This window comes from Bubalus kerabau, chromosome 14 (genome assembly GCF_029407905.1).
Source record: "Bubalus kerabau isolate K-KA32 ecotype Philippines breed swamp buffalo chromosome 14, PCC_UOA_SB_1v2, whole genome shotgun sequence".
Classification (NCBI taxonomy): Eukaryota; Metazoa; Chordata; class Mammalia; order Artiodactyla; family Bovidae; genus Bubalus; species Bubalus kerabau.
This window is the reverse complement of record NC_073637.1, coordinates 83919941-83934793: the sequence shown is the minus strand read 5'-3', so window position 1 is coordinate 83934793 and position 14853 is coordinate 83919941. Positions and strand designations below refer to the sequence as shown.

General features: G+C 41.1%; 1 protein-coding gene across 5 annotated transcripts in view; it reads right to left on the bottom strand.

The window, feature by feature from the left end:
* The window catches only part of COL14A1 (collagen type XIV alpha 1 chain), a 230700-nt gene that overhangs the window by 185201 nt on the left and 30646 nt on the right, over positions 1–14853 (bottom strand). For all 5 annotated transcript variants that reach the window (XR_008702439.1, XR_008702440.1, XM_055546785.1 and 2 more), the window contains exon 5: positions 12413–12502. Coding sequence is in view for 3 of the 5 variants with exons in the window: in XM_055546785.1 (XP_055402760.1) it covers positions 12413–12502 (90 nt within the window). In the remaining 2 variants the exon portion in view is untranslated. The remainder of the gene's footprint in view (positions 1–12412; positions 12503–14853) is intronic.

The following is a 14853-nucleotide window of genomic DNA, read 5'->3' as shown; positions in this document are numbered from 1 at the left end:
CATCTCTCCTCTGTTCACAAACTGGAAGGGGCTGTCTTCAAATATCTGAAGGGCTGCCATACAGAGGGGGGCTAAGAGTGTCCTAAATGCCCACAAGAAGACAGATTCCAACTCATGAAAGAACTTTCCCTTTTTAAAAATTTTATTTGTGGCCGGGTCTTCCTGCTGCTCAGGCCGTTCTCTAGTTGCGGTGAGCGGGGCTCCAGCTGCGGTGCAGGGCTTCTCGTCGCGGGGGGCTTCTCATTGCCGAGCAAGGGCTGGAGGTGCCCGGTTTCAGGAGCTGCGGCTCGCGGGCTCCGGGGCACAGACCCAGGAGCTGCGGTGCAGGGGCTTAGCTCCTCCAAGGCATGTGGGATCTTCCTGGCTCAGGGATCGAACCCGTACCTCCTGCACTGACAGGCGGATTCTTTACCACTGAGCCGCCAGCGAAGCCCACGAAGGAGCTTTCTGAAACAGGGAGAGCTCTGTCTGTGACGTGGATGCTGGTCAACCCTCAACCGCATGGCTGGAGAGCCTTCCCTGTCCTCTCAATGGGTTGAACTACATGGATCTCAAAGTTACCCTCCAACTCCAAATTTTAAGTTAATTTCTTTCCTTCCCTATCTACCAAATTAAGCCTGAGCTGTTCACGGGGCTCTCCACGTGTCAGCTCCGCTCAACCTGTCAATACTGGTTTCTCACCTCATCCCAATACAACGAGTCTTCTTTCTGCAATATTATTCTCGTCTCTGAGACCTCTGACTGACTACTATCCTCTGCACCCTCTGCCATTTCTTCCTATCTAACCTCTCCAAGCTCTCCCTACAAGATACCTAAAACAGGTTTTATTTCCTTCAAAAGTATATATGATCCTTTTAAAATACTTTTAGATAAAATCGGTTCTCAAATTTTATTTGTACGAAAACTGATCTGGTTATTTCCTGACTTTTGAATTTTAATGCTGACCCGAGAGAGGCTATTTTGTCTGATCACCTCTGTTTAAACACAAAACCTATTCAGGAACTGGTGTATTACATTCACATGCATTTTCAGCTCTGTATATAATATCATGTGATTTGGCTTTATGTTTACTTTAGTTGTTCAAGGTGATTTTCTGAGAACATGCAATAAATCATTCACCCCTGTTATTCCAATTCGCCAATAACAAACAGACCCTGACATTTCACAATGTCTCAGGCTGAAACACCTGCTTTATTTGACACATCAGCCCTGCAGGTATAGAAACGAGATATTTAATAGAAAATTCTCAGACAAGAAGGAAGGTATCAGTCAGACAAGCCCAAGCACTGCTACGGGATAAGCCTCTGCCAAAGTCTCTAACAGTGCTCACAGCTGTCAAATATCTGAGCTAACACAAGATGTACTACAAGCTCTTTTATAAATGAGGACATTTGAAAACCTGGTGTATTTAAGGAAGAGCTACAAAGTATATTGCTGTTGTTCAGTTGCTAAGTCGCGTCCGACTCTTCGTCGGTGATGCCACCCAACCATCTCATCCTCTGTCGTCCCTTTTTCCTCCCACCTTCAATCTGTCCCAGCATCAGGGTCTTTTCCAGTGAGTTGGCTCTTCACATCAGGTGCACAAAGTATTGAAGCTTCGGCTTCAGTCCTTCCAGTGAATATTCAGGATGGATTCACTTTAGGATGGACTGCTTGGATCTCCTTGCAGTCCAAGGGACTCGCAAGAGTCTTCCCAGCATGCATATATATATATATATATATATAATATATATTTTACCACTGGACAATTCACAGGTGAAGAACAATAAAATTTGCTGGAAGACAACAGAAAAGGTATCAAAAATCCTTTTAAAATGTCAAGAGTGGTTGAATTAAAAATAAATCTGAAAAAAAAGACTGGTTGGGCATAAGGGAACTTGGGGAAAACAGGAGCGCTATTGCTAGGAGAACCTCAGCCCCTTGCCCTCAGGGAAACCTTACAATTTTATGCACAGGTGTAATGTGCTTTGCAGGTATTCAATGATTATTTTCTGAATGACTGATTCTATTTCATGCTTTTTTGAGTTCCTAAAAACATGAATTATAATGCTTCACAGCAAAGCAAAAAAAAAAAGAAAGAAATCTGCTTTCTGCTTTTTTATGATAAAAACATTCTTTTCATGAAAACAGTCTTCCTTAATCTTCTCCAAGGGACTGTGAACCTCTCTCCTTGATTGTAAAACAAGCCAGATCCAAATATTCAACAAATACTTACTGACAATGTCAGACACTCTGATGTATTCTGTATGCTAATATTTTCTCTTTGAAAAGAAGACATTAGAAAAAAATTAATGGACAAGGTGGTTCAAAAGCTGACCTTTGTCCAGTATCTGCTATGTTCCAGGTACATTATAAAGCTGATAGCATTTAACCTTCCCAAGTCTGTATGCTCATTATAGCTAGCATGATCATTTTTCTAAAGAGGACACTGGAGCTGAGAGGGGTTTCTCAGCCAAAGGTTGTCTGAAGTAAAGTGTCAGCCACTCAGTCGACTGCGACCCCATGGACTGTAGCCCCCTAGGCGCCTCTGTCTATGGGATTCTCCAGGCAGGAGTGGGCAGCCATTTCCTCCTCCAGGGGATCTTCCTCACCTGAGGATGGAACTTGGGTCTCCTGCATTGAAGACGGATTCCTTACTGCTGAGCCACCAGGGAAGTCCAATTATTGAAAACACTGGCTTTATTTAATATGCCAAAGAATCGAAGAACAGACAAGTACCCACAACCAGATCTCCAACAGTTAGAAATGGCTTCAACAATCTTTTTATTTCAGCTTCTTCCTATTTTTGTCTCTTAAACCTTACCTTTTAAAAATATCTATTTATTTATGTAGCTGTATTGGGTTTTAGTTGCGGCCTGTAGGATCTTTTTTTCCACGTGCCACAGAAAATTCTGATTGTCCACTCCGGTTCAGCTGTTGCAGCGCTCGGGCTTAGCTGCTCTGGGGCATGTGGAATCATCCCAGACCAGGGCTCAAACCTGTGTTCTCTGCGTTGTAAGGCAGATTCTTAACCACTGGGCCACTGAGGAAGCCCCTTTGAAATCTCATTGTTGGTGTTTAGTTTCACCAACGTGATTCCGGGAGTGGCCGGTCCGCCATCTGCGCTTTTCAGAATGCTTCGCGTTCTGTTCAGTCCCTTTTCGAATCTCACTTATTCTTGTCTTCATAGTCTCTCACCTTTCTCTTGACCATTTCTATGACTTCAATAACACTGTTGTTTACAGTGTTTCTGTAATCATTTCATTACTGAAAACCGTGCGATTCTGGGTCCACCGCATCTGTCTTCTGACCCATACTCATGGTTTATCGTCAGTGTTTCTAACTTTTGGAATATAAACTCTTTCGGGCACTGCTTTATCTGCGGTAATTGTTAGACCTGGAACTGACATGCGTCTCAAACGCGACTCTGTGCTTCCTTGCACTGTACTCATACCAGCTTTGAGCAAGTTTAAAATTAACTTCTTGAATCCCAGAACATGTGAAGAGTGTAATGCGAATACCTCATCTACATGTGGTACAGACTCACGGCTATAAACTCTCAAGGGAACATCTGCCCCCTCGGGGCACAAGCCAGACAGAGACTTCCAAAACTTCTCCTCGTGCTTGTGAGCAGAGCCTTTCTAGCTCACCCTAGAGTCTCTGGTACACTGGTCAACTGTCTAGGCAACAATTACATGAGGATGATGAGGAAGAGAAGGAGGAGAATGAGGGAGGAGAGAATGAGGACGACAGAGAGGAGGAGGAGCATTGTGGAGTGCATTCGAGGGGCCAGGCATCCTGCTAGACCCTCACCTGCATGGATCCCAACCCATGACCGAGCCCCAAAGTCCAGCTTATGAGTCAACTCAATCCCTTCCCCCTTCTCTTTAAAAGCCAAACTCCAGCCAGCATTAACCTATGAAACATACCCACCCTCCTCTGCCTTAGCTGGTCTTCTGACTCCTGCATCACCAACATTAAACTTCCACCAGTTCCACCTGGTCAAGCTAAACTCAAAGTGCTACGTTTAGCAGACTTAAGGCCCATGATGTTACTGGAAAAACTAGTAAACTTTCAAATTGATATCTTAGCTGCAAGCCAAGAATCATAAACGTATTATAGAAAGTAAGCAATTCCAGTAAGTGAAAATGCACGTTGAGAGTAATCACATGCTCTGGCTACGCTCAACCGTAACTACGTGTGTGCTGGTCCCCAAGAGAAGGTACACAGGCACACCCTGAGTCCAGGCCAGACTCTGCTTCATGGGGGTAGAATCTTGCCTACCATGATCACCATAATCCCACTGTTTATCTCAATGTTCAGCACTGGAGGGTAGCCACCAAATCTCTTCCATACCTTTATTGTTAAATCACTAACACAAAAGAGGGGGTTTTTGATGGTATTAATTTATGGAAACTATACATTCTGACATTAATAGAAAATAACTATTAGCACTATGTTCGAAATACTATTCATATTAACTCATTTAATGTTAATTAGGAGCATTCGTGGTTCAGATAGGGAAAAAGACCAAATGTGAGGTTATGAGAAGTAGGAACCACATATATGAGAGTCATATATATATATATATATATATATATATATATGTCATAGCAGAGACATTACTTTGCTGACAAAAGTCCCTATAGTTAAAGCTATGGTTTTCCCAGTACTCATGTGTGGAAGTAAAAGTTGGACCATAAAGAAAGCTAAGCGCCAAAGAATTGATGCTTTTGAATGGTGGTGTTGGAGAAGACTCTTGAGAGTCCCTTGGACTGCAAGATCAAACCAGTCCATCCTAAAGGAAATCAATCCTGAGTATTCATTGGAAGACTGATGCTGAAGGTGAAACTCCAGTACTTTGATCACCTGATGCGAAGAGCTGACTCATCTGAAAAGACCCTGATGCTAGGAAAGATTGAAGGTGGGAGGAGAAGGGGACGACAGAGGATGAGATGGTTAGACAGCATTACCAACTTGGTGGACATGAATCTGAGTAAACTTGGGGAGATAGTAGAAGACAGAGGAGCCTGGTACAATCCAGCCCATGGGGTCACAAAGAGTTGGACATGACTTAACAACTGAACAACAGATGAGCGTACGTTCTATGTGATTAAGGCTTGGGAGAGGAAGGCCTTTCTAAAATCTCCAGTGGGCTCCATTAACACTCAGCCTCACCACCTCCTGGGAGTCCTGACTCTGGCCTGGGTTCTCACCATTGTGTACAACTTACTTAAGACAGCTTTCTCAAATTACCAGTGCCCTCAGAATCCTCACTGCCCAGGCATATACCTCATGGGAACTAAAAGAGGAAGCCTGCTTTTGTCTATGGGAGAAGGCAATGGCACCCCACTCCAGTACTCTTGCCTGGAAAATCCCATGGGCGGAGGAGCCTGGTGGGCTGCAGTCCATGTGGTCGCGAAGAGTCGGACACGACTGAGCGATTTCACTTTCACTTTTCACTTTCATGCATTGGAGAAGGAAATGGCAACCCACTCCAGTGTTCTTGCCTGGAGAATCCCAGGGACTGGGGAGCCTGGTGGGCTGCCGTCTATGGGGTCGCACAGAGTCGGACACGACTGAAGCAACTTAGCAGCAGCAGCAGCAGTTCAGTTCAGTCGCTCAGTCGTGTCTGACTCTTTGCAACCCTGTGAATCACAGGACACCAGGCCTCCCTGTCCATCACCAACTCCCGGAGTTCACTCAAACTCATGTCCTTAGAGTTGGTGATGCCATCCAGCCATCTCATCCTCTGTCATCCCCTTCTCCTCCTGCCCCCAATCCCTCCCAGCATCAGGGGCTTTTCCAATGAGTCAACTCTTTGCATGAGGTGGACAAAGTATTGGAGTTTCAGCTTCAGCATCCGTCCTTCCAATGAACACCCAGGACTGATCTCCTTTACAACAGACTGGTTGGATCTCCTTGCAGTCCAAGGGACTCTCAAGAGTCTTCTCCAACACCACAGATCAAAAGCATCAATTCTTTGGCACTCAGCTTTCTTCACAGTCCAACTCTCACATCCATACATGACCACTGGAAAAACCATAGCCTTGACTAGACAGACCTTTGCTGGCAAAGTAATGTCTTTGCTTTTGAATATGCTATCTAGGTTGGTCATAACTTTCCTTCCAAGGAGTAAGCGTCTTTTAATTTCATGGCTGCAATCACCATCTGCAGTGATTTTGGAGCCCCCCAAAATAAAGTCTGACACTGTTTCCCCATCTATTTGCCATGAAGTGATGGGACCAGATGCCATGATCTTCGTTTTCTGAATGTTGAGTCTTAAGCCAACTTTTTCATTCTCCTTTTCACTTTGATCAAGTATCTGCTGCTGCTGCTGCTAAGTCACTTCAATCGTGTCCGACTCTGTGTGACCCCATAGACGGCAGCCCACCAGGCTCCCCCGTCCCTGGGATTCTCCAGGCAAGAACACTGGAGTGGGTTGCCATTTCCTTCTCCAATGCATGAAAGTGAAAAGTGAAGGTGAAGTCAGTCAGTGGTTTTCTACTCTTAGGACCCCACGGACTGCAGCCTACCAGGCTCCTCCACCTATGGGATTTTCCAGGCAAGAGTACTGGAGTGGGTTGCCATTGCCTTCTCCACATCAAATATCTAGCTAGAGCTAAATTCTGGGATCAAACTCTAATCCATAGATGGAAAACAGATTTCACTTTGATTGCCATTCTTTAAATACTGCCTGACAAAGAATGCTAAGCCACAACTCGGCTGAGAACTTACACATAACATCCCAAAAAAAATTCTTAGAATTTTTTTTCCAAAAAATGCAAGGAAGATAATTTAGAAGTTAGTGAGTTTGGTTATTTAAAGGGGCTGAGTAAAGCTGGGTGAAAGAAACAGGGGGAGTCATACTTCTTTAGAGTGTTATGCTTTTGCACATTTTTAAACTTTTGGAAGTACGTTAATGTTTTATGTACTCACAGATTAACCTAACTGTATTAAAAATGAATAGAAAACCACAGTGAAGAGGGACAGAAAGAACTAAGACAAGACCCTTTTGAACACAGGCCTTTTATTATATACCCCACACTAAAGGCAAATATTGAATTCTAGTTAATAGAATCTTTTGCTGTGTGTATAGATTAGCAATTCTGAAACTGTTTTTATGATTGAGCATATAAGTAGATGCATTTAAGATTTTAGGAGTCATGTTATCCAACACTCTTGAAAGAGGAGTTATAAATAAGGAAAGGGAAAGGCTAGAATGAACCCTGTGTTGTGGATATAAGATAGATACAAGATACAATAAGAGATGATAGATAGACAATGGTGTGTGTGTATGTGTGTGTGTGTGCGCACATGTGTATGTGCATGTGTGTGTGCACGCGTGTATGTGCGTGTGTGTGCACATGTGTGTGCGTGCGTGTGTGTGTGTGCATGTATGTGTGTGTGTGTGTACATGTGTGTGTACTCTCAGTAAACAGGGCCTAGAAGCAATGACAACCCAGAGGCAATGACAACCCAAGCACATCTAGTACCCACACTTTGGTATCTATATACCATTCTCCATAACAGGAAACTAGAACTCCTTAAAGAAGTTGATTTCAGGGCAGGGCAGAAAAACTATAAGAGGAGCCTGGAATGCAAAGTTTGTGCCAGGAAGTAGGAAAAGCTTAGAGAATAAGGGGTGATATTAAAAGGGCAGGGAAGGGACTTCCTGGGAGGTGCAGTGGTTAATACTCCAGGCTTCTAGCATGGGGTACGGGTTCAGTCCCTACTCAGGGAATGAAGACCCCACATCCTGTGCAGTGTGGCTGAAAGAGAAAAAAGGCATAGGAAATTGAAACAGCTCCCACCAAGCAGTTCTGGAATAATCTGAGCATCAAAACACATGGTAGTGATGGATTACAATTCATCACATGCAATAAACATTCATTAAAATCACATAAATAAACAAATATGGAAAAAGGGAAATATCGCCCCTACAGTAGAACGCCACCTAATAAACGCAGACTAAACAATGAGGCCACAAAAACCATCATTTCAGAAACGTTACAGCAGTCACCGACTCAGGCAAGAATCGTCAACGGATGTTAAAACAAGTGGGTAAAACGGTAATAAGAAAAAACACGGTTTACCCAGTGCCAGAAGAGCTTGTGATCACTGACAAGCCCAGAGCGCCCCCAAAGAAATTAACGTAAAAGGGTTCCAGTTGGGTGGCAACCAAGAGCACCTCTCTGGAGGTGCACACCCCTAAACCATGCTGCAAAGAAGCCCCACAAATGAGCAAGTGACACACCAAACAAGAAAAAAAGCACCATGAATGGAAACCAGTAAAGAAAGGAAAAGTGACATTTATCCCTAAAATACTCTGCTGCTGCTGCTGCTGCTAAGTCGTTTCAGTCGTGTCTGACTCTGTGCGACCCCATAGACGGCAGCCCACCAGGCTCCCCAGTCCCTGGGATTCTCCAGGCAAGAACACTGGAGTGGGTTGCCATTTCCTTCTCCAATGCATGAAAGGGAAAAGTGAAAGTGAAGTCGCTCAGTCGTGTCCGACTCTTTGCGACCCCATGGACTGCAGCCCACCAGGCTCCTCTGTCCATGGGATTTTCCAGGCAAAGTACTGTAGTGGGGTGCCATTGCCTTCTTCTAAAATACTCTAGATATAATTATTTGGTTCAGAATGTAAAATAAACATGTTTAGGACATCAGAATAATTTTTAAAAAAAACATGAAAATGGAACAAATCACCATATAAATTTCTAGCAAGATTTTTAAAGAATCAAATATAATTTCTAGAAAAAAAATTTACTCATTAAAAAGGACAAGCTAAAAAGCAGATTTTAAAGAGATAAGAAGAGAATTAGTATTCTATTAGAAAGATAAAGGAAATTACCCAAAATGACATTGACAAAATGAGAAAGGTAGAATATATGAAAGTTAAGAGACATAGATTTTCAAAAGAGACTATCTATGATAAGTATAATTTGAATACAGAGAGACAAAGAGAGAAGAGAGAAAGAAATAGATACTTAAGAAAAAGAATATTGGAAGAACTAAATGTTGAAAAATTTCCAGAATTAGTGAAAGTTTTAAATCCAGATTATGGAAGCACAAATAAATCTACAACTAGACTTACTGTAATAAAACAACCAAACACCAAAGACAAAGAACAGAAAGTCTGAAAAGCATCTGTAGAGAAAAGAGATTACCTGAACATTTAGACTATCAATAGACTTGTCATGAACAAGAGCCACAAGACAGTGAGATATCTTTTAAATGATCAGAAACAACTCTCAAACTGGCACCCAGCTAGGCCTGCAAAATTGGGTGCAGGCTGAAGACATTTTTGTGTGAATAAAATTAAGTTTGCCACCACAGATCTTCTCTAAAGGAAACTGAACACGCAGAGAAAACCTGAGATACAAGACGGAGTAACAAGCCAAGAAATTCATAAACGCGGGTGCCGGACAAATAAAGACCATTAAAATTATGATTGTTATAAATACAATACCTTTATAAGGCAAAAAATGTCAAAATTAACATATTTGTTATAATTATGTAAATTATAGAAGGTAGATAATTAAAGTTAAAGTACTATAAAAACTTGGACTGGTTAGGGAATGGTAAATATATTTCTTAGTTATAGATTTTGGCTGTATAAATGCTAAAAATTTAATTATAATCATACAAAAATATAAAAGGATTAAATATCAGCTAGTTCAGTAAAGGGGAAATGTATTTTTCTTTAAGTTGATTAATTCTAATTAAGTAAGGCATACAAGGGAAAATGTAGCAAAATGTATAAAATGTATAAAATAAATGGCAAATGCAAAATGTAAGTGGACTATGGATATTAATTAAAATACAAAGATTGTAAGAGATGATTTTTAAAATCCAATTAAATACTCTTTAAAATATTTACTCACCTTGAACCTTAGGATGCAAATAGGGTAAGAGTTAAAGTATACAGAATTACTAAATCATGTCACTACTAAACAAAATAAGTTGGTATCACTATAAGAAAATATTGAATTACTAAGGATAAAGAAAACTTTTTAAAAAAAGAATGATTCACTAGGAAAATATAACAAGTTGTCGTGAATCTAGCCTCTAATATAAAGCAAAATTGCCAGAATTTACAAAGAGAAATGGACAAATCTCTCTGACTCAGGGATTAAAATTTTTCTCAAGAACACACAGATGTATTCTGAAGAATATAGGGAAAGTTTAAAAAAAAAACAACCTCAAGAATACATTGAGAATGTATTCTCAAGAATACAGGGAATGGTTAAAAAGAAAAAAACAGAGAGAGAGAAAAGAAAAGAAAAAAAGCACATTTAAACAATTAAAAAAAAAGTCTGAACAAACTTTTTAAAAATATTCCTACCACAACGCAATTGTTAGATACCAATAGCAAATACATTACTTTTCAAAATAACTCCATATGTTTAGAAATTAAATATTTATAAACAACCTCTGAATCAAAATAGAAAGTCTAGTAGAAATCAAAAATTATGTAGCCTGAGCTACATAAAAATAATACTGCATATCCAAGTCTATGTGATACAGCTGAAGCAGTACTTGGATATCTGTAGTTTTAAAATCCACACAATGAAAAGGAGAAATATCAAAAATTAATGAGATAAGCATTCAATTCAGGAAGTGGTAAAAGAAAAATATAATAAGGAAAAGAAGCAAATATTAGCTATAAAAACATAAAATAAAAAGACACCATAGACAAGATGAACAAGAGGAAGACATGCACACATAACTGAATAATTTCAGACCTAGGTGTGTATTCGAGAGAAATTCTACCACCTGTGAAAAAGGCGACATAAACAAGAATTTTTACATCAATTTTGTAATAGCAGAATATTGGGAACATCAAGAGTATAAGAGTTACATATATTGGGTTATACTTATACAATGGAGTTCTATATAACAAAAATGAATAAATTGCCTCTATATAAGTCAACATGGATAACTCAAAAAAAATCTAATATTCTGTGGAGAAAAAAATTAAGCTGCAAACATATTTTGATTGCATGTATACAAAATTTAAAATATAAATGCATAATTAAAATATGGTTTCAGAATTCATATATTTATGTAATGAAATGATAAAGACACATACTGAAATAATAAACACTGAATTCAAACACTGGTAGCCTGTTAGAACGGAGGAAAAGGAATATACGGGGATAAAGAAGGAGCTCCGACTCTGCTGTTTATACCTGCTTTCTTGACAAAGTTGTTTATCTCTTATTTTTATACTTTTTATATATCTGACATGAATAAAGTGAAAGGGCTAGTCTCTCAGTCACGTTCGACTCTCTGTGACCCCGTGGACTGTAGCCCGCCAGGCTCCTCTGTCCATGGGATTCTCCAGGCAAGAGTACTGGAATGGGGTGCCATTCCCTTCTCCAGGGATCTTCCCAGCCCAGGGATCGAACCTGGGTCTCCTGCACTGCAGGCAGATTCTTTACCATCTGAGTCACCAGGGAAGCCCCATATGTCTTGATATATTCAAAAATTTACAAACACACTGCAAAAAAATACATACTTCTAGAATGAAGTTGCAGGGTTAACGGATGGGCAAATTGTATGCTTTTGACGGAGTTCACCAAACAGACACAATGTTTTCAATAACTTATGCTTAAAATATACATAAATCTAAAAATTATTAGGAGAAAAATAGGAAAACATTGAAACAATTTCAAATGTTGGAAAGAACGTATATTTTAAGAATAAATCATTGAAAAAACTGTGTCTGTTTGGTAGACTCTATCCAAGATGTAAAATTTTCCTACCCTTTAACCCTGTAACTAATTTTCGGAGTATGTATTTTTTGCAGTGTGTGGAAATGTTTAAAAATTAAAGAGTGAGCTGTCAGATGAAGAAGGAGGAAGGCAGGAGGTCACGAGACTGAGGCGTCCTGAAGGTCCTGTTAGGGTCTGGCCTGCACCTGAGGTCACTGAAGCTGGGAAGGGGTTCATGGTATGTGGGAAGGGGTTCATGGTATGTGGGCAGGGGAGGCGGGGGCAGAGGGGGGCACGGCAGGGTTGGGGCTGAAATACAGAGTTGGGTTTGTTTTGCAAGGATTGCTCTAACCTCTGGGCAGAGAGCAAATTGAGATTTTGCTAAATACTATGCACCAGGAAAGAAAGGGGAGCTTAGCGACGTACTGGTAATAGACATGGAAAGAAATGAACAGATTCTGTTGGTATTTCAATAGAAAATGCCTTCACTAGGAGTTAGTGGTGTATTAAATACGGGAAAGCAAGGGAGAGGGGAGTGCTGACCGTTGCTCCGTGCGGGGAGGGGAGGAGAGAGGCTGAGGGACGGTTCACAGCAGATCCGCCTCCTCCCTAACCCTAACCCTCCTCCGAGGCAGCAGGGCCCAGAACGCACAGCACCCGCGCTCTGAGGACAGCCCACCATCCCCAGCAAGCAAACAGAAGTGAGATCTGACCTTCCTCGGGTGCAGATGGTTTGTTCTCGCTTCCTTTGTCCACAACTTTGACTCTGGGTTTTGGCTCCTTTCTTTTTTCTAAATCTTTAACTGGAAGAAAAGTAAAAATACAGCAACATGTTAGGTTAAAATCTAAAAGAAAATATTCAGTGAGCTTTTACTAAACTCCTTGCAAGTATTAAGAGCTTTAAGTAGAAATTAGCTACATGGTAGAATCTCATTCTAGAAGATTGGAGCTGCTATTCTTTTCAATCTTGTCATGGGAAAGCATAGAAGTCACTTACAGATCTACTTCGGTCAAGTATTCACTATGGGCAGATGTGTCAAGTTTAATCGTGTATAACATAAAATCTCAAGATTAGCCCCATTTCAGACATGATGGAATGAAGGACCAGCAGGCTAAGGAGCTAAAACATATCTATAAAATCAGAAAGTGTTGGCATAGGGTTTAAGTTATGTCTTCAGATTTCTGGGAGGCCTGTGAGTGGCCCCTATTCTAGAAAGGTCTTAGCCACATATATCCTCATTTGAAGTTGGTCTATCTGCAATAAAAGATGGAGAACTCAGTGAAGATTTTCTTTCAAACTTAAAATTTCCTACTAATAAAAAGTAGTGCTTGTTCATTACTTCCAAAAGTTCAGGGCCCAGATGACCCTTGGGCCTTGGATACGTTCGATCCAATCTGCTCCACCAGCTTTCCTTTTCTCTCCATAGCAGTTTTCCCGCCATGGTTTGGTGCCTTAAGTTATTTGTTGGTTAGTATTAGTTGCTTGGCCATATCTGACTTTTTACAACCCTATGGACTACAGTCCAGGCTTCTCTGTCCATGGAATTCTCCAGACAAGAATACTGGAGTGGGTAGTCATTCCCTTCTCCAGGGATCTTTCCAACCCAGGGATCGAACCCAGCTCTCCCACGTTGCAGGTGGATTCTTTATTGTCTGAGCCACCAGGGAAGCCCCTGAGTCACCACTAAATGGCAATAGTATGTGCACAAATAAAACACCCTGTGAAACGAGGAAGTGACCTCATGGCAAGATATTCCATTTAATTACTGCACTCACTTCATGGGAATCAGCAAACTTGTTGGAAGGTGAGCTCTGCGGGGTAAGCAGTGGTTTCCTCTGAACCATCCTTCCTGCCTTCTCCAGGGTTACCCCTTGAATCCTGCCTTTATCATCTCTTCCTCCTCTTCTTTCTATCGGCTTCCCACTGCTGAAAAGACTTGAGACTTACCACCTGCCAAGGTCAGGTTTCTCTAGTTTTATGATTCCTTCCCTTAGAAGCCTTTCTTGGCTTTCTGGTACTTGAGATTAAATTCCGCGATTGAAAACCATAATAAATACAAGTTGCCTTAATCCTTCTATTTCCACTGATGTTCTAATTTTCTAAATCCATTTTTTAGACCTCATCTTCTGATTTCTTTATAAGGGTTAACCACTTTGGAACACCCCTTCCTTTAAATTCTTTTCTTTCTCAATTTTTACAAAAGCCTTGTCCTGGGTTTTTTCATGTTCCTCTCAGCCCCCGTTTACATTCTCATTCTTTGGAACATTTTTCTGCTTCCATTCCTGAAACAGAATCATAAACAACATTTGCCTCATATCTCTGCATACCCCACCTACAATTTTATCTCCACTCTCCTTGGATGACTTCCAAATCCGCATCTTCAACCCCACCCACACACAGGCCATGACCTCAGACGGCTTACATTCCCTAAAAGAAAAGTCTGCAACTCTGATAGGAGGAGAGTTGTGCTAAAGTAGAAATAGGCCTGGGAAAGAATAATTGTAAAAGTGGAGACTGGGAAATTTCACCAGGAAGGTGACATTTGGGCCAAACTTTGAAATATGAGCAAGATTTTGCAGGCAGAGATTAGCAAAATTAGTTCCAAAGAGAAAAATAGTGGCCAAAAAAATGTTTGCCAAAATAGGCCAAAATCCATTCTACAGATGAACAAGGGGAAAAAAGAAGCAGTAAGTCACTTTGAATTGGGTTATTAGGTCACACACAAGATGTAACACATGGGTCACAGCAAGCTGCTCACGGAGAAGGCAAAATCAATTAGAAAACAGACTGTCAAGAGCAAAGCAGGGTTAATCGTGACAACCACCACCACCAAGCCCCTACTGTGTGCTAACAGGAGTAAGGCACATAGTAATAGGCACAAATCATCTCCCATTTGCAGAAGTCGTTAAACTGCTTAACTACTTAAAGGCCCAAATGCACGCACCTGATTGGGAATCCTGACAGTGCAGACGTGCCTCTTTGTCTTCAAAATCCAAAGACTGTTACTTATTTTCCCTGGGTATCAGAAGACTGACTTATGAAGAACTTGAATCCCTACACTAATTTCAAGCCTACATCCACAGGGCTTTTTAGGACTCTCACCTTCCTGGACCCAAGCATGAAAGGATTCCAGGGAGGAGGCCAGCGTTTGGC